The following is a 19,717-nucleotide window of genomic DNA, read 5'->3' on the forward strand; positions in this document are numbered from 1 at the left end:
TGAGAAGCATGCTAAAATTCTCCCTCGAAGTCCCACCTTAGGACACACCAACCCCTTTTCCAAGAAGGCCCTAACGAGGCTCCATTCTCAACCCTCAACCTGTAGAGCCAGTCAAGGCAGAAGATCTATATCCCCTTTCTCCCCAGCAGACTTTTAGGATGGGGCAGGGCCTGTACTCTGTAGAACGAATGCTCAGGCCAGCTGAGAGCTTCCATCTGAGGCAGCAGAGATCATCAAGGATCTGAACTGTCCTTAAGTAGGAGAAAATGAGGTACAAAACTGGGGACAGTAGGCGGCACCCTGAATCAGGAGTGGCAATGAATGAGGATCAATGGCAGCAGCACCATTCCAAGGGTATAGAACCAGGAGAGACAGGGACAGAGTGAGGACTGAACCTAGTCGAGCAAGAAGCCCTGAAAAAGCAACTGTGTGCTGCTCATTCTTATGGGCTATTCAAAAAGACCACTGTGATACATTACCCATGCTATGGTTGACTTGCCTGTTGGGAATACGTCCAGTCTATAAAGATGACTGCTAAAAGGGGAGGGGCTATTTAAAGGAGGAGGGATTCAGATTAGCAACAACTCTCTGCTCTGGATTTCTTTCTTTTTTTTCTCTTTTCTTTCCCACTCTGAATTTCTAAAAGATGCTAAGTAATTTTGATCTAAATTTATGGAACTGGAAATATCTAATAGATTGCCAAGAGATTGGCAATGAGTCAATCTGTGAGTGAAAATGAATTCATAATTTCCATTCTAACAGAAATACAGTTGTTTATAACTGCCTTTTCCATACTGTTAAAGAGAAACAATGCATTATCAGTTAATATGTATTGCTATCTAGATTGTTGTATTTAAATGATCTCACATTTCCCTAAGCATACAATGATTGAGCAGGAAGGGAATTGGCTAGGCACAAGAAAGATGGTGAGAAGATCATATTTCCTGTGGATAGTTCACAAGCAAATATCTGATCACAGACTGCACTCCCAATAATAACTTGAAAGAATTCTGAGCCTTGTTCTTCCAGATGACTTCATAGAAACCTGTTCTTCACTCAACAAGGGTCTAGGAACCTGTAGACTTAGGAAGAATAGAGTGATATTTAAAATTAGTATTAAAGATTAAAATAGAATAAGACTCAAGAACAGTTTTATAACTTGAAAAGGCTATTTATTCATACTTTCATTTCTTCACCAATTAATGACCAAAACCCAGGCACCTGGAATGCACTCAAGGAGCTCACAGGATAATGGGAAAGACAGATGGAAAATAGCCTATTGCAATATAGTGTGATGAGTGATATCAGAAGGAAGAACAGGTTATAAGGAAACAACACACAAGAAAATGAGCACATCACCCAGTTTTGGTAATGGGGGTTGCTTAGAAAACATTTCCTCTAGGAATTTATGTTAGAAGTGAAACCTGAAGATTATAATAGTTAACCAGGTAACTGGGAGGTTAATAACATTCCAGTCACTAAGGCAATAAAGTATGGAGTAATCAAGGAATAATATTGAAGATAATGAGAATTACTCTTATTATTTACTGAATGCTTACTTTATGCCAAGTTCTGTTCTAATTGCTTTACATTAATGATCTCCTTTAATCCTTATAATACCATGAGGAAGGTATACTATTAATATCTTTGTCTTGTAGATGAGGAAACTGAAACTCAGAGAAACCATCACATACCTGAGGATACACAGCTAGTAGATAATAGATCTCATGTGCTTAACCTCTTAATAGACACTCCAACTGGAAAAATGGGAAGAAATTCGGTGTGATATGCAAGAAGGGAGTGGATTTAAGGGCTATTTTTGAAAAAGCTCCTGTGAGCTATTGTGAAAGAACTTTGTGACTGGGCGTAGAGTGGAGGGCGTAGTGGGTGGGAGTGCAAAGTGCACACAGGGCCATTCACTGAAGGATCAGTACCATCATAAATGCGGACGGTGCACAGGGCTGGCTTCATAAAAGGGGCCATTATATTGCGATAGCACAGAGCAATTCTCTCTTTAATCTGTAAAATAACCATTTTCTACATTTTTAAAGCAGTCGAGATAATTGCTTAAAGGTTTTATATGACATTAAATATATACAGTTAAACAGTTCCCCTTTGCTGATAGTGTTCCGGAATGGATTAGCCCTCAATCAACCTATTAGTGAACTCCAGGAACCTGGGACTGAGTAACCAAGAATAAGGAAGTTCTTGTAGCCAAGGTCCCTCAGGCTGGACTTGTCTGAGGGAACCTTGGTAATGGGGGTGGCTTACAGACATAGCTGAGTCCGAGAAGGTAAAATCTGACCATGGGAAAGGACTGGAGTCACTTTCAAATACTGTTGACCACGTGGGAAAAATAGAATCTAATATATCTGCAGGTCAAACAACACATTTTGACTAAATATCTCTTCACGTTACTGAGAGCTAAGCACAATGGCAAACATTTTTGACCCAGTGGACAAGAGAGAACAATGAGCCTCATTCTAATCAGTCATCTCAGGAAGAAAGCACACAAGATTATGAACTGGGAACAGATGCCAAGATCCATGAGTGTCTGACCCAGAAATCTCTAGGTGGGCACAGGCTGTGCTCAGCTCCAAGTTTACAACCACGCGTAGGGATTCCTTCGGCTCAGTCCAAACACTGAGTTCTCAGGAAAGAGTCATTTACATAGAGGACCTGCCCATTTGGTAAGATTAACTGGCAGGGGATGAGCCACAGTGAAGGCAACACAGCTCAGCAAACACTTAAAGGCATTTCCCATGAGCTAAGCATCATTCAAACGAAACAGTCTTTCTCTGCAATCACAGTCATACAGAAGGAAGAGCATGCGTATAGAAGTGCCATAGCTCTGAGTTATGCTGTAAAAGAGGTTTCCTGAGGGTATAAAGGGAGAGAGAGATCAAATTTAACCAGAAGGTATGAGAGAGAGGAAAGCATTAGCAAGAGTTCCGCAAAGGAAAATATATTTGAGCAAAGCCTTTGAAGTGCACGGGGAGAAGATTCCAGATAGTTGGAGAAGATATTTAAGGAACTATAAGCTCAGTCTAGGGGCTTCCCTGGTAGCTCAGACGGTAAAAAAATCTGTCTGCAGTAAAAGAAACCTGGGTTCGATCCCTGAGTCAAGAAGAACCCCTGGAGAAATGAATGGCTACCCACTCCAGTATTCTTGCATGGAGAATTCTACGGACAGAGGAGCCTAGTGGGCTACAGTCCATAGGTTTGCAAAGAGTCAGATACAAATAAGCAACTACCACACACACAGGCTCAGTCTAGGGGTCAGGAAATAACTGCAAACATTTTACCCCCTACCATATTTTGTAAGGATTTCACTCGTAGCTCAGTCAGTAAAGAATCTACCTGCAATGCAGAGACCCGGGTTCGATTCCTGGGTCAGGAAGATCCCCTGGAGAAGGAAATGGCAACCCACTCCAGTATTCTTGCCTGGAGAATCCCATGGACAGAGGAGCCTGGCCGACTACAGTCCATGGTGTCGCAAGAGTCAGACACGACTTAACCGACTAAACCACCACCGCCACATTTTGTAAAAGAATGGCTTTCCCTGCCCTTGGCTGTAGCTCTGTTTTTCTGCTCTTTTTCCAATCGTTTGGAAAAATAAGAAACTGTACATTAGGCAGAGGTCACATAGAAGGGAGTGGATAATGTGATTTTAAAAAGGAGAAATGTTATGAATAGCTGATATTTTTAGAGTGTTCTTTCTTGTTAACAATGGGTTTTGGTTTCCAACGTGATCAAATGTAAATTTTACAAGCCCTGAAGGAAACTAAGACAAGGAAACTGATGCCGAGAATGAGGAGACTCACTCATGAAGCCTGGCTGCGAGGTCGGGGAGGGTAGCAGCTGTGAGCTTCAGAGTCCTGGCTGCAAAGCCCTAGTCACTGTTCGGGCTTGTTTGTGGTCTCCGCCATGACAAGACTCCCACTGGAATTCCAGGCCCTAGGTGAGCTGCAGGATCCATAGAGAAGGCACGGCCATCAGGATATTTCCTTTCAACTAATGATTTCATACCTCAAATGGACTCCTGGCACCATCAGTTATCCTACTTTAATTGAACACATTTGTCCCCCTTACCTCTACCTCATGATGCTTATGCCTTCTCTTCCCTCCTCAAGATTGCCTAGCCTCCCTACTTCTCACTTTTAGTAGATGACCTTGTTTTTCCATTTTATAGAGAAAATTTGAGCTCTTGGATGAGAAGATTCCTCTCATCTTCCTTTTCCAGATTCCCAACCCACCATCTCCATCGCCTTCCTGCCTTTGTTATGACTAAGGAGAAGTTTCTCTACCTTTCTAAGGTCTGTCCCTATTTTCCTTTTCAACGGATTTATTTCTTTGGTCCTCCATTTTCTCTTGTCCCCTCTACTGAACCATTTCTATCCACATCCAAATGTGCTTTTGTCCTTTGACCCACTTCTTCAGCTACACCGTCCCCCTACTTCCTGTCCTTGTCAGTTTCCTGTGTCTATGTCTTCACCTTCCTCACCTCCCAGTCTTCACTGAGCCCTTTCCAATCTGTCTTTGGCTCCTACTGTGTCACCAGAGCTCTTCCTGACCTCCATGGCATCCAATCTAAGAGTCACTTTTCCTATACACATCTGAGTCAGATTCTCAGAAGTGTGTGTGTGTGAGAGACAATGCTCCCTCCTTGACATGCTTTCCATGTTCGGGGCGGGCGGGGGAAGAGGGTCCCGTTGCTCGCCACTTACAAAATCAATAAAGTGGTAGAAAGGAAAATGCCTTTCATCAGAATGCTGGTAGTCTGTGAAGATGGTGGACTCACTGCCCCCCCAAACCACCTCCGAAGATCCTGCATGGCCAGGAAACCTTTAAAGGGAAGGAGGGAAGTCATCTCAGTTAATCATTGGGATGGGGGTCGGAGTGGTCACTATCCCCCCACTGCATGTAGTCTCATTGACTCTAGATGTTATATTGTTCACACAGTTTGGTCACATGGTTTGTTTGGGAAATGACTGAAGGGGGAGCTAGGGAAGAGATCTGGTCATCTGTTACTTATTCTTCATTTCTACCTCTTTGATCTATAGGAGGAACCAAAAAGTTAGGCAAGTTGTGCTTGAGCCAGAGATAAGTAGAGCATGGTGGTGCCTGGTTTAAAAATTAGTTACACAGACTTTCTTGACAGACCAGTAGTTAAGACTCTGAGCTTCCAACACAGGGTGGGGTGGGGTGAGGTGGGGTAGGTTGATTCCTGGTCAAGGAACTAAGATCCCATATGCTGTGTGGCATGAATAAATGAATGAATGGTTAGTTACAATATAGCTTTGCTAAAGCGACAAGAAAAGGGGCTTCCTGCTGAAGGAGGTTTCCCACAAAGAGCTGCTTGCACTTTCTCAGCTCCCAGGACTCCACACTCTCCGGTTCTCCTCTTACCTCTCTGGCTGCTACTTCTCTACCTGAGCTAAGGGTGGACATGCATGTGGCTTGGTCCTGGGTCGTCTCATCTTTCCTCATACTTGTCCCTAGACATTCTTTTCCATTCCTCTGGCATTAAGTACCAGCTATCTTCTGAATATCTCCAGTCTAGACCTCTCCTCTTACACACTATGGTACATACAACTACCAACTTGACATCTCCACCTAGATACCTCACAGGCATCAGAAATATGTCTTGTCCAGAAGTTAACTCTTACTTCATTGCCTCTCTTCAGTCCCTCAAACTTCACATCTTTTATATCTCAAGGTCTTCACACATCTGCATCCTCTACCTGGGATGATCTTCCCTCTGCCACAGACATGACTGGCTTCTCATCTTTCAAGTCTGTTATTCCATCTCTGAGAGTCCTTTTCTAGCCACTCAATCTAAGCAGATTCTTCCCTTGTTATTTTCTGTCATTGCCCAGAGTTTGTTTCTCTCCTAAAAGTCATCACAATTTGTAATTAATTTTATTTATTTTTGTGTGTGTGTGACTTTTTTGGGCATTTTCTCCTGCTGTTCTCCTTGTTGGCTAAGACTTTTTCTTTTGTTTTCTAATGTCTCCCCTGCACATTACAAGGTGCCTGTGACTTAATCCTGGGTAGATATTTAAATGAATGAAGCAGAAAATGGACTGCAGGGATGGGATGACTCTGAACATTTGGTCCACCCCCATCTTCTTCCTCTTAGTGCCCTGGAGCTCCCAATAGCTGTCTGTCTACTCACAACATCTCCTGGAATAAGAATGAAAGTGGATTTGAGAGCAGGAGGGAAAAGGGGTGCTGGTACAGTACTGGATGTTTGGGGGTCTAGGGAGGATTCATGGACCAGGGCCTTTAAAAAAAAATCTTATCTCAAGATAGAAAGATTGAAATAGATTCAACCTAAATGAGCTTCCTCACTTCTGGCCAGGAACAGGCCAAAGACATGGTTTGGTTTTCAGATGCCCTATCTGTCCCTGAAAGGATGTCCTGTGCTTGCCTTCTCACTAGTGGAAAGACGAATGGGGACCCAGATTGTGAAGCCTCTGCTTCTGTGCCGACTCCAAGCTGCCTGGAGGGGATCAGCCAGGAGGCTAAGGCCAGGATGGAGGAAGAAGCCTACAACAAGGGGTGAGTCAGCTGTCAGCCGCCCTGAGGCCACCTGGCACGTCTCGCAGATACCTTCCCACAGACCTTTCCTGTTTCTTAAAGGATTTAGGGAAGCAACTCATGGCCCTAGGACCTCCTTGCCTGAGTAAGGAGTTATATAGGAAAGAGCAGTACTGTTCCACAGGAAAGACAGGAGGAAATGGGGCAAGAGGGTGTGGTTAGATAATAACCAGACTGCCCTCTTTTTAGGCATAAAGCCACCAGAATGATCTGGAAGTCAAAGGCTCTGGGTGGGTTCCTCTTGGCGGTGCCTGAGGCTTCCTGACACATGCCCAGCGCAGTCACGCCGCTGCCAAGCCCGCTGTCCTGGAGCAGCTGCAGCCGCACTTCCTAGAACTGCCCCAGTCGTCCCTTCTTCTTGTCACAGGAGTCCCCTCAACTTCTAGCCACTCCCTTCTCCAGTTGAGCTTCAATAGCACCTTTGGTCTGTTGTCAGTCACTGACGGGACAGAATACTGAGCAGGGCCCCAGCCCAGCCAGGTAAAGAATTACCTCTGACCAGGCGCTGCATCCAGAGCATCTTGCCCTGTAGCCCCTGAGGGAGAGGCAGCCTCTCTCTGACATGGAACCTGTGGGCTTTGGTGTGGTGGCACCTGCACCATAGTGGGGTTTGCCCCAGCCCAAATTTGCTGGCCTTAAACACTCGGTTGTTAGATGAGCAAAAAGTATGTTCAGGGTAATATTAATCCTGGGAGAAGGAAGTCAGAAGATTTCTCTCGAAAAGGCTGTCTTTTCACCCATACCTGTCCTCTGTACTTAGAATGGAGGAGAGTGAATGCTTCCATTGGCTTTGTGACCATTTACTGAGAACTTGTGTGCATTTCACTTCTGCAAAGCTTCCCAACAGGCCTGTGTATGAGCCCCACCTTCCCGAGGCCAAGCTATACTCTTGTCACTTTCTCAAAATGTTCCACCACCTGTGCAATGGGTGCCAGCCCCTCCTTTTCACAGGGGAGTAGCCAAGGCTCCACGGCCACACAGAGAGCAGATGCAGTCCTTAGCCCTCCCAGATGGTTTGTTGGAGACGAATCTAGCCAGGAGACTGCACCCACATTTTTTCCCTATCTGTTTTGTCACACTTTCACATAAACAGGAAGGAGGACTGGGGGTGAAGGGAAATCGTCCTGATGTGAGCCACCGTGGGATGTGGTGGCTTTTCCCTATTGTGTGGAGCCACAGGAAGTGAGAGCACAATCACTGCAAGTGCTCAGTGCCCCTCCTCTAGCAACTCGGGAAAGGATGCTCTGCATCTGCTGGCCTTTCCAGACTCAGTTGTTCATTGTGGCCTTCCAGATACCAGGAAGGTCTAAAGAAAACGAAGGAGCTTCAAGACCTGAAGGAGGAGGAAGAAGAACAGAAGAGTGAGATCCCCGAGGAGCCGGAAGAGGCAGAAGAAACTGAGGAAGAGGAAAAGGAGCAGAGAAGCAGGTTGGAGCCCTCACAGTTGCTAAAATGGGTCTCAGTTCCCTTCATTGCACAATGTCCCTAGAGGGGCCAGTCCAAGGCAGTCTAGGGCCTAAGTGAGCAGCCAACAGAAACTGAGAGGGAACTCATGTTGGAGGAGGAGGCAGAGGGAATCCCAAAGAGTCCAAGTAGTCAACAAGGGGGTGTTGGCAAGGGTTTAGGGGTCAGTGGTGGCCAAGGGTGGGGTCAGGAGTTCCTAAGAGCTGAGAAAATGCAAGGGACCACAGTTAACTTACTGCCCAGCCATCCCCATGAGAGATCCAAGGTCAAGGGGGTTGGTCTGAAGCCTGAGAGGAGGATGGGGGTGGAAAGAACACATGGAGATATGATATGTGGCAAACATGAGTCTCCAAAAGGTTCCTTCCATAGTGACCACACAAATTTCGTCATCTGGACATTGTTTTTACTTTGGATTGGAAATACTCAGATTTTTCTTTTTTAATATACTTTATATTTTAAGTGCATTTTCCACAAAATCATGAAAAAATCTATGTAACATAAAGGTAATGTAGATCCAGCATCTTCCCCTACCTGTGCCCTATGGATCTAGTGACAAATTGACACCCTGGATTTTAATGGAGGACCCCAATTTTGTATATCTGGTCCTATTATCTCTATTGGAGAAGGAAATGGCAACCCACTCCAGTTCTTGCCTGGAGAATCCCAGGGACGGGGGAGCCTGGTGGGCTGCCGTCTATAGGGTCGCACAGAGTCGGACATGACTGAAGCGACTTAGCAGCAGCAGCAGCATTATCTCTACTAGCACATTTAAACTAGAAGTCTTGAGTTTTGGATTTTTAAAATGTAGTTACGGCTAACTTGGAACACTTCACCAAAATTACTGCTTTTAGCCTCCCAGGTTACCTTCAGTCCAGGATGATTTTAGTTAAAAATGATCAATTAATCTAATCAGCTGCTTCATTTGGGATGGGGTATGTTGTCTGTGTCTCATTACTAGCAGACTCTGGAAATCATATGCATGCCATATCATGTAATAAAATGCAGATTCAAAGTGAGATGGATATGCTTCAAAGCATATAAGAACAAGCAGCAGAGCCCAGTTGGAAGATTCAACCGGAGTAAGAGGCATTAGCCTGCAGGAGTCAACTCCAGTGTTCATGGGAAGAGAAAGTGTTTCACAGTTGGAAACAAACCTGTGCTAGAGTGCACTACCTCTTCTAGGGAGAGAAGCCCAGTGTTCACAGTCAAAGCACAGTCCCTGCTCTGAGCGACTGGGTCCTGTCTTTCTCGGTCTTCTGTCCCTCCTGGGGGTCCTCTGCTCTCTTTTTGTGAGCCACCACACTGTCTCCTCTCCTTTAATGCAGTCAAGCCCAGGCCTGACAACAGCCCTTTCTTTGGCTCCCTTCAAAACAAAAGACAGGCTGGGACTTCTAACCCTTCCAAACACCAAGAAAAAACAAAAGGAACAGAACACAGAGAGTACATGGACTATAAACAAATTGGCTTACAAAGTACAGAGCTGGAAACCTTATCTAGCTGGTTTGATCTTGGGTCATTGGCGGCTCCCTCCTAATTTGTGAAATCCCAGCAGAAGAGAGGCTGTGCCCAGCTCTCCTCCTGTCTAGCTCTTGGTCAGCAGTGCACGGCAATGGCTGCCCTTCACATCCATCGTCCAAGAGGGTTCTCTTGGTCCTGCTGATCCTGAAAGGCCTTGTTCTCGCTCCCAACCCCTGCTCCCTCTCAGATTCACTTTCTGATCTTAAGAACATGCCTGGACCTCAGGGAATGGATACCAGGCAGCAGCACACCCTCAGAAGGGTCCTTGGCACATGGTGCATCTTCACCTGTTAAGGTTCAGCAGTGCGGCATCATCTTCTCCATAACGACTGACACTGCTATCAGAGAAGCTGCCCACTCAGAGTCACAGGATCCCTTCCTCACCCATCACCCAATCCAGACCAATCCTGAGAGCCATTGTCTTGAATGCCAGACAATCCATTCATCCTCAAGTCCCTAACACACACAGTTGCCTGCAGGCACCTCTACTCAAGCACAACTCCCACCACGAAATGTTGGCATCTCACTAACAAGCAGGGTCTGAAGTTGTGAAAGGTTCTATGTCCTATTTAGTGCATTTTAAAAACACTGGGATCACCCCAGCAGCCAATCCTTTATTTAAGACATTCAACCTCAAACGCCAGAGTCTTTTTGTCTGAATCTCTCCTCTATTATAATAATATAATCTGTTCTCAATATTACTTTCTGGAGGATCAGCTTCAATGAACTTTGGGTGAATCAACCCAATATCTTAACTATATTAAAACAGAGAACACAGGTCTTCTAACATTCGTGTAATACACTGAATGAATGAGACTCTTAAGATGCAACAGAAAACTGTTGTCTTGGCTCCCAGTGTCTCTTCAAAACTGCTCCATGGGGTGAAGATGATATTAGGCAGACTCCTTTACTTTTCCAATAACTCTCAGAAAATAGAAGTCCTCTGGTCAACTTTAAGTCCCAAGAATAACCTCATTTCAGTCATTTAAATGGCTAGATCCCTGAAATAGTCAAAATCCTGAACTTAAAAAGTTCAACCTTCTATCCATCCCTTCCTGCCTCCAGTCAGCTTGTCTCTGCTTCAGGAAGGAAGCGTATAGTGAGGACAGAGTTGACTTCTTGCTCTCTGTCACTCTTGCCCTCCACCGAGCTTAGCTAATGCAGCGCCTGACCTCTCCGGGGCTGGGAAAGGGGACGGAGATTAAGAGTAGGAAAGGTATTATTTCACTGGTCTTATTGTGAGCGGGCTCCAGGCCTAAGCAGGGATTTAAGGCTGATTTTTTTTATTTTTTTATTTTTACTAATTTATTTGGTGTGCCAGGTCTTAGTTGTGGCTTGTGGGATCTATTTCCCTGACCAGCAATTGAACCCGGGCCCCCTGCATTGGGAGCTCGGGGTCTTAGCCACTGGACGAGGGAAGTCCCCTGACCTTCTGATTTTGTTCAGTGTGGTGTTTTATGGAACCTTCAGAGAACACCACACACACACCATTACTGAGGATCTCTCAAGAGCAGTTCCCTTTGTGAGGTCAAATGCGGCTCTTCTGGCTGGCCACTGATAATCTCTCTCCCAGTCCTTGGGCAGCTGGAAGTGTACCTTCTGTGCTCAGCCTCTGGGTAGTGTTTCCAGGTCTATGACATCCTATGCCAGCTTTCCTTCTCCTGTCTATACCCTGTTGAAGTGAAATACGCATCTCTGGCCCACTAGGGGTGGGAGGATGGTTCTCGCTCTCATGGCCCCCTGTTCGGATGGCATCAAGTAGTTCAGCAAGATTCTCATTCTTCAGATCCCTCAGGTGGGAGTCACACACCAGTCCACTCACCATGTGCCCAAACTGCAGTGTATTGAGCTCCCCACGCAGCATCTCCTAGCCCGGGTGAGGGGGGAGCAACGTCACCCCTCCTGATAGAGGAGTAGGTAGACCTCAGAACAATCAAAAATTGATTTCCAAAGGAATTCTATTTCTAATCAATAATTCTATTTCTAACCAATAATTCTATTTCTAACCATTTTTATAGACTTTAAATGGGTAACCAGCTGAGGGTCACGAAGCCTATCTTGCCCTCCTCCTTCCCAATCCCTCTAAAGGTTGGAGTGAGAGTGGGATTCTTCTAGCTCCAGCAGCTTGTTTTGGGGCCCAGAGAAATACAGCCCAAAAGAAAGACTGTGCCATAGCATCCAACTGTATCTTAATAGATATTAAGGAATAAAAATGGTGCCAAAAGAAAATAAGCTTCCATTTCCAAATTCTCTCTCCCCTACAGTTATGAAAGTAGCCAATAATTTTCACCTTGGCTCATGTGCTCACTGTTTTGCTTTGCTTAACTGCTTCTGAAACAATTATCAGTGGTTTCCCAGGTGGAAAAGAAATCAACCAATGATTTAGCATCCAAGGCAGGTACCCTTTGTACAGAGGGTATTTGTTTAATCTTTCTACCCATCGTAAGGCATCTAGAGCTGTCTACTTCTCAGCAAGTGGCCTGCATATTGCAGGGTCTATGTGAACCTCAAAATCTGGAGAAGGCCCTCCTGTCACTTCTCACCTCCTCCATTTAGTGATGCTCAGTATTCTCAGTTTTAGATAGACAGATCGATTGATCTGGAATTAGAAACAGGAAGAAATTCCAGCGTAATGAATGTGTCCAAGGCTTCTCCAGAAAGCTTTAAGAATGGACTCTTCCAAGTGGGCCACCTGACCAAATGTCTGTTCACTTCAGTCGCTCAGTCGTGTCCAACTCTTTGCGATCCCATAGACTGCAGTATACCAGGTTTCCCTGTCCATCACCAATTCCCAGAGCTTACTCAAACTCAGGTCCGTTGAGTCGGTGATGCCATCCAACCATCTTTTCACTGGGCCACAAAAAAAGAGTGGAAAAGTTGAAAGGTGGTCAGGAAGAGAAGAAGAAGGAAAGGAGGGGGGAAAGAAAGTGAAAGTGAAGTCGCTCAGTCGTGTCCGACTCTTTCCGACCCAATGGACTGTAGCCTACCAGGCTCCTCTGTCCAGTACTCCTCCAGGCAAGAGTACTGGAGTGGGCTGCCATTTCCTTCTCCAGGGGATCTTCTCAACCCAGGGACCGAACCTGGGTTTCCTGCATTGCAGGCAGACATTTTACCGTCTGAGCCACCTGGAAAGCCAAGGGTGCAGGGGGGGACACAGGCAAAAAGTAGAGGTGAGGGGATGAATGGCAAAGAGAGAAGAGAGAAAGTTGAGAAGGGAAAGAAGTGTGGAGCGACCAGAGAAAGTGGAGGAAGAGATATTTGGGAAGGAAGATTTATTTTAAATTTATATATATATATATATATATTTAATTGAAGGATAATTGCGTTACAGAATTTTGTTGCTTTCTGTCAAACCTCAGCATGAATCAGCCATAAGTATACATATATCCCCTCCCTTTTGAACCTCCCCCCATCTCCCTCCCCATCCCACCCCTCGAGGTTGATACAGAGCCCCCATTTGAGTTTCCTGAATCCTACAGCGAATTCCTGTTGGCTGTCTATTTTACTGGGAAGGAAGATTACTAGGACTGAGAAAATACTTGAATAAGTCACCCTGAGGTTGCCAGAGGCTAGGCGTTCTCTGGAAGCCCCTGGGATGGTTTGAAGTGAGTTCTTGAGGTTACTGGTTCCATGTCGTTGATTACTCAACATCAAGAATCTTCTAGGAGTTTATCACAGCCCTTCCACTCTGGACATGGTCATATGTGTAACTGAGCACAACAAATTATGCATCTGAACATGGAGGCAGGGAACAGGTTATAACTTGGAGCTGATCACTATATTAGTGACACTAAGTACAGAAAAGATGCTGGGCCTGCATGGATGCATGGGAGTCTGGGTCAGCCAACCTGGATCTTGGGCCTTGGGGAAGTTCAGATGTCAATGACCATCTCATGAATAGACGAGGGCATGTGTGAAAGGCTGAATGATCACACAAACAGTCACTAGCCCAGTCACTCCTAATATAAAGGTTATGGACTGTTAGCATCAGAATCACCTGGGAAAATGTTTTAAACTGTAGACTCTTAGACCATATCTTTGAAGATTCTTAGTCTGTAGTCCTGGGGTATTTTAAATAATTACTGCTAAGCAACCCTGCACAGCTGAGTTGGAGAACCACGGCTCAAGACAACATGGAAAGTGTTCCAGATGGAAGTATGGGTTGGGGCATCTTATATGTGTCCAATATACTAAACCCTCCACCTATTTTTTTCATTTGACAGCAAACTTGAAGAATTGGTTCATTTCTTACAAGTCATGTATCCCAAACTGTGTCAGCATTGGCAAGTCATCTGGATGATGGCCGCAGCGATGCTGGTCTTGACTGTCGTGCTGGGGCTCTACGGTTCCCATAACTCTTGCGTAGAGCAGGCCGACGGGTCCGTTGGGAAATCCACGTGCTCGGCAGCCCAGCGGGACTCTTGGTGGAGCTCAGGACTCCAGCACGAGCAGCCTACAGAGCAGTAGAAGACCCGACGCTCAGTCAGCGCCCTGCCCCAGCACACAGCCTGCTGCCCTTTCCTCAAGCATGATGCGTCGGGCCCGGGCCTGGGCATGCCACTGCTGCCGTCAGGGGAATGAGCAGGGGTTCTTTCACACTTGGCGCCCCTGTGGGAGCTATTCACACACAATAGCTGATGTTCCTGGAGGATCAACAAAAAGCATCAGTGGACAAAGAAGCAGCCATCACCAGGACTTGAAGAGAAGGGAAGGTGGCTGCGCCAGTTCAGATGACTGGGGAGAAACAAAATACCTTCCTCACAGGCGAACGTGAAAAGCCCACTCTCCTTGGTTTTCCTCTCTACACCCCATCGGAAATTAGGAACGATTGTGCCTAAGGGCTAACTCTGCCCTGAGGATCAGACCTGGAATTTGGAATAGCAACATGAGTATCTTCCCATTTCACATCTCATTCTTACTGACTCTCCTTCAGCCTCCCAGCCTCCCCATGGCAATCAGAGTTTCTCTTTACAGAAGACGGAAAGGTTTCTCACAAAAATATTTAGGCTGATTTTAGCTCAGTGCTTGAAATGAAATGGGAAGATGTAAATTAATACATATGCCTCTGTACACATACAATACACACACACACACACAGCTCACACATGCATGAAGTCAACTATCCTCCAAATGTGTGCTCTGGGTGTGTGTTGGGCAGAAAGCCAACCCACAGATTTTCACTATGTGTGGGGCAGTCACCAGGCACTTCCCTGTTCAGTGAGCTCTCCACGTGGATTTACGATGTTTGAGAAACACTGAAAACTCATGACTTGCGTGGTGAACTTGCTGGTCTCCATTTCCAGTGTTAATTCTAAGCTGCTATACAGCGTGGTGGGGGCTTCCCGGGTGACTCAGGGGTAAAGAACCCACCTGCCAATGCAGGAGACACAGGTTCGATCCCTGGGTTGGGAAGATCCCCTGGAGGAGGAAATGGCAACCCACTCCAGTATTCTTGCCTGGACAATTCCATGGACAAAGGAGCCTCGCAGGCTATAGTCCATGGGGTCACAGACAGTCAGACACGACTGAGCACACATGCATGCTTACCGCATGGTCTATCCCCACTTTGCTCTCTCTGGGAAAGGAGGAAACACAGTGTGCTTGACTCCGCTGTGCCCACGGGCGAGTGTGCATCTCCGCCGCAGTGCTCCAGTTTCAGTGGGATTCCCAACCCAAGTGTAGCTCTTGGAGCTTTCCCATTGCTTAGCAGAAAACAGAGCAAATCCTACCTGCAGCTTGACTTCTTGCTCCACCTGGAGAGCCACTGCCTGCCTTCTTGCCGCATCAGATCTGGGGAGTGTTGGTTTCTGTGTGGCTTTTGTAGTGGCGTCTTTGCTCTTGTTTTGCTGTTGTCATTTGTTTTAGCTGCTGACCCTATGTAGAACTTACTATGAGCCAAACACTGGTATCATATAAGGATTCATTCATTGTGTCCTCAAGAAAAAGAAAAAAAAAAGCTATGACTCTTCCCATTTTCACATAAGGAAACTGAACACACACACACACAAGTAACTTGCCAAGGATACCCATGGGGTTGGAAGTCAAACCCAGCCAGGCTGGTCCCAGAGGCTGTACTCTTAACCCTGCACTAAATTGCCTCTTCAAAGGTCTTCTATCTGGACACGTTCTGTTTCAGCCCCACACCCCCAGGTGGCCCTTCAGCCACTCCAAGTCATTTCTGGTTCCCAAACTAGACTGTTTTCTCACACTCGTTTTTCTTCCACCGTGCTCCTCTTTTCTTCTGGTCACTCTTCAGGACCAAGTGCAAAAATCACCCACTCCATGCAGATTTAATGGCCTCCCTCCAACTCCACACCAGACCACATTAATAGGTCATACCCTTCTCTGTACTTTCTGGCACTTTTAAAGCATTTTCATTACTACTACTAATGAACATTACTACAGTGTATCATAATATTAATAACTTATTTATGTGTCTGTCTTTCCAAGTGTTTTTCCTCAAAGACAAGAACCATGTCTTACCCATTCTCTGGGTAAGTGCCTAGCATGGTGGCTGATGCTTGGGAGGGTGTCATTTAATGTTGGTCAGAAGAATGAGTGAGTGTGCAAGGTGGTGGAGAGCAGTCTGGGAACAGCTGACATTTTGCATACTTCCCAGCACCAGCATCCTCACCACCACCATCTCAAATGGTGAATGAGAGAAATCGCATCTTTATTAACCTCAACTTATTAGTATTTTTTCAATCTACTCTGTGACCTAACACCATCATTTCCAAACTAAAGGGTTGGGCTTGAAGCAACCACTTCTTTCAGAAAGACCCACCTAGATCAGGCCCCCCAGTAAAACAGCTTGTTTTTTTTTGGGGGGGGGGCACCCTTTTCAGTGGCAAGAAAACCACTGTGAGAGAAGTCCAAGCCAGAGTTGACCCAGGATGTGCCATTAAGGTAAAGAGGCGCAGATCAAGGCAGACAGACATTGGATTCACGGATGGATGGTTTGCCCTACCTCTTCATGGGGGATCAGACACACCGAAGGAGCTTTAGGCCCTCAGAGCCAAAGGCAGGATGTAAACAGAGCTCCGGAGAGTGTGGCTGTGAGGCAGGACTCTGGGCTGGCCAGTCTCAGCCTGCCTTGAAGAAGGACCGGGCCGAGCTGACCCATTGCCCACTTGGCCACAGGGTTCCCACCTTTGTTTCCGGTTGAGACAAAGGCCAGGAGAGGAGCTGCAGTGAGCTCTTGAGCCTCCAGCCGCTTCATAGAAAGGCCTGCAAGAATGCTTCCAGACCAGGCCCTCAGCCAAACAACTCTATGAGTAAGGGAGGTCAACGACAAGAAGTGACCAGAAGGAACAAACGAATAATCACATTACCAAGGGCATTCCTGAAACAGGACTCCTCGGTATTTCTTAAAAGCGAAGATGGACCTAACGCAATTGGAACTGTTGCCAAAGCAGCAGTGAAATGGAGAGAAACAGGCCCTGTATGTCCAACAGTGAGTGATATTGGTCAGAAATAAAAGTCCCCTTCCTTCACCATGCCTCTGAGGTCTGACATTTCTGCTTGGCCCTAGGACTCTGCTGTTGGTGCCGCTCTGTCCCCTCCTAAAGGACCTCCATTTTCTGTGTCACTCCCGTGCACAGCCTGGCGGAGTAAGAGGAGAGGGAGATGCGGGGTTTATGTACCACTGGCTGGCAGTTCCTAATGTTGTTAAACCTCACACAGGTGTGCTAGCATCGAACTATAGAGTGTCACGTACCTGAGTTTGAAAATAAAAGCACATTTCCAAACCTTTGGCAGCAGCCAAATGCCTCCTCATTTTGTGGAGCTGAGTCAGAACCTTGCCCAGCCCTGAACTAGAAGCTACCTTTGGGTGACAGGGCCTCCCAGTCCTTGGGTCACCAGATCCCTTCCAGGGGCTGGATCAATTCCTCTCCTCATCCTCATTCCTGACCCTAGTTTCCCATATCTTCCTGGTCTTTGTGTTGTGTGTTGTTTTTTCTTTTCTTTTTTTTTTTTTCAGTACATTTTTCTGTGATAGAGACTGCTACACTTTACCAATCTGATTTCTACAGCTAGACAATCTTTTTCATCTTTTCTTGCAGCAAGGGGCAAGCAAATGTGAACCTTCCAGATCGTTTCCTAAACAGACTCTCCTGTGCAGTACCTTATATTCCCTGTAGTCCCCTTTCTGCCTGCCAGACTCAGAGCATTCAGTTCAGAGCCCGAGGGCCAAGAAGTTGGTGGCACCACTAAGTAGAACCTGAGTCTTCATATGGGCATTCACAGAATTCAACGGACAAGCAAGAAATAAGATTTTAGCATATTAAGCCACAGAAATTCAGGAATGTTTATTATAGCAGTTAGCCTACCCTGACTAACACATACAGAAGCAGAAACAGGGAACTTCAAGAACAAATTTTCACAATAGGAGACACTGATTTAGCAGTCAAGTGGCAGGAAACCAGAACACTGGATATCAGGGACTGGAAATATGGTGACCTGTGCTGTGAATAAAATAAAAGTAATAGGTAAAGTCTTACCCATGATAACTTAAAGGCAGTCCATGGGCAACCTATAGCTCTAGGAGAAGCGGCTGAAAAGAATCAGAGTATTGAAGTATGTGAACCCTTTTTGGCTGACTTTTGAGAAGAGATTACAAGAAAAAGAAGTACTTGGGAAAGAAGTGGATAAATTGAAACAGAAAGGAAAAAGGATACAGAGTTCTTAGACTGAAGGGTTAGAAAGCCTGACTGCTTCTAAAGCCCAATTAGACTGAAAAGAGCTTTGAGTGAAAAAGAACAAGTAAAACTTTTCAGCTGAATTCAGATCAGACCAGCCCTATGGTAAAGGTCAGAGTCAGGATATGGTCCTTCCATCTGTGTTTTCAAATGAACTCAATAGCCACCACTAAATTAGAGGGGCATGGGGCTGAGACCAAAAAAAAAAAAAATCATCTTGAGCATTGTGACTGGGAAAGGATTTGGGGTATGATTACTGGCATGTGAAATCAAATGGAAGCAAATAGACCAGAATCCTGTTTGGGAAGGAGTAGTATTTACAACTGGCAACCCACTCCAGTACTCTTGCCTGGAAAATCCCATGGACGGAAGAGCCTGGTAGGCTGCAGTCCACGGGGTCACTAAGATTCGGACATGACTGAGCGACTTCACTTTCACTTTTCCCTTTCATGCATTGGAGAAGGAAATGGCAACCCACTCCAGTGTTCTTGCCTGGAGAATCCCAGGGACGGGGGAGCCTGGTGGGCTGCCGTCTATGGGGTCGCACAGAGTCGGACACGGCTGAAGCGACTTAGCAGCAGCAGCAGCAGCAGCAGTATTTACAAAGAGATACAAGCCACGACTAAAAACTCCAATTGTTAAGTTAGAAAACAACTTTTGGCATCCTAAGCTCACATCAGCAGAAAGCAGACTGTACAAGCTGTGCTACCCCCAGGAAGCCTTGGGGGAATTTGTAATTCCCACTACAAATGTGGCCAGGGAAGATTCTATCCAACAAAGGGCTACAGAGAACAGTAGACATGGGACATGGGCCTTTCTCCTAGGAAGTAGAATCAGGGTCTAAATGAAGTAGGGAACTATGGTTGACAGAATTTCTGAAGTACCTCACCTCAGGATGTCTTCTACACCTCACTCCCTGGAACTTTTGAATGTGAGACATCACTCCTGTTATGTTGCATACTGCAGTTGACCTTGAAGAGGGAGATCCTTTCATAATTCTCTTTTCCTTTCCTGTCTTCCTTCCTTCTTCCTCTTTGTAATACTTTATCAAATGCTTGAAGGCTAACTCTCTTTCAGGTGTGATGCTAGCTTTAAGGATAATGATGAAGAGGACACAATTCCTGTTTTCCTATCTCCCTGGCTCCATGGTGATAGAGTCATGTATGTTTCTGAGGTCCCTGTAGCCTAGGTCTTGTGCTCACCCAAGTAATGAAGTCTAAACTACAGCTATTTAAGGTGTATTAAGGTAAGTCCCCTGGTCTCTGGGCTTCTCAGGTGGCGCTAGTGGTAAAGAATCCACCATCCAATGCAGGAGATGCAAGAGATACTGGTTGGAACTCTGGGTCAGGAAGATGCCCTGGAGGAGGCATGGCAACCCACTCCAATATTCTTGCCTGGAAAATTCCATGGACAGAAGAACCTGGCAGGCTACA

At 45.9% G+C, this 19,717-nt stretch overlaps 1 protein-coding gene across 9 annotated transcripts in view; it reads left to right on the top strand.

Moving 5' to 3' along the window:
- IRAG1 (inositol 1,4,5-triphosphate receptor associated 1) overlaps nt 1-17,337 on the top strand; it is a 119,672-nt gene extending 102,335 nt beyond the window's left edge. For all 9 annotated transcript variants that reach the window (XM_043482089.1, XM_043482092.1, XM_043482096.1 and 6 more), the window contains 3 exons: nt 6,445-6,564; nt 7,897-8,031; nt 13,809-17,337. In XM_043482089.1, coding sequence (XP_043338024.1) covers nt 6,445-6,564; nt 7,897-8,031; nt 13,809-14,052 — 499 coding nt within the window. In that variant the 3' untranslated portion in view covers nt 14,053-17,337. The remainder of the gene's footprint in view (nt 1-6,444; nt 6,565-7,896; nt 8,032-13,808) is intronic.
- Nucleotides 17,338-19,717: the final 2,380 nt, after the last annotated feature.

The sequence above is a fragment of the Cervus canadensis genome, chromosome 11 (assembly GCF_019320065.1).
Source record: "Cervus canadensis isolate Bull #8, Minnesota chromosome 11, ASM1932006v1, whole genome shotgun sequence".
In the NCBI taxonomy this organism is placed as follows: Eukaryota; Metazoa; Chordata; class Mammalia; order Artiodactyla; family Cervidae; genus Cervus; species Cervus canadensis.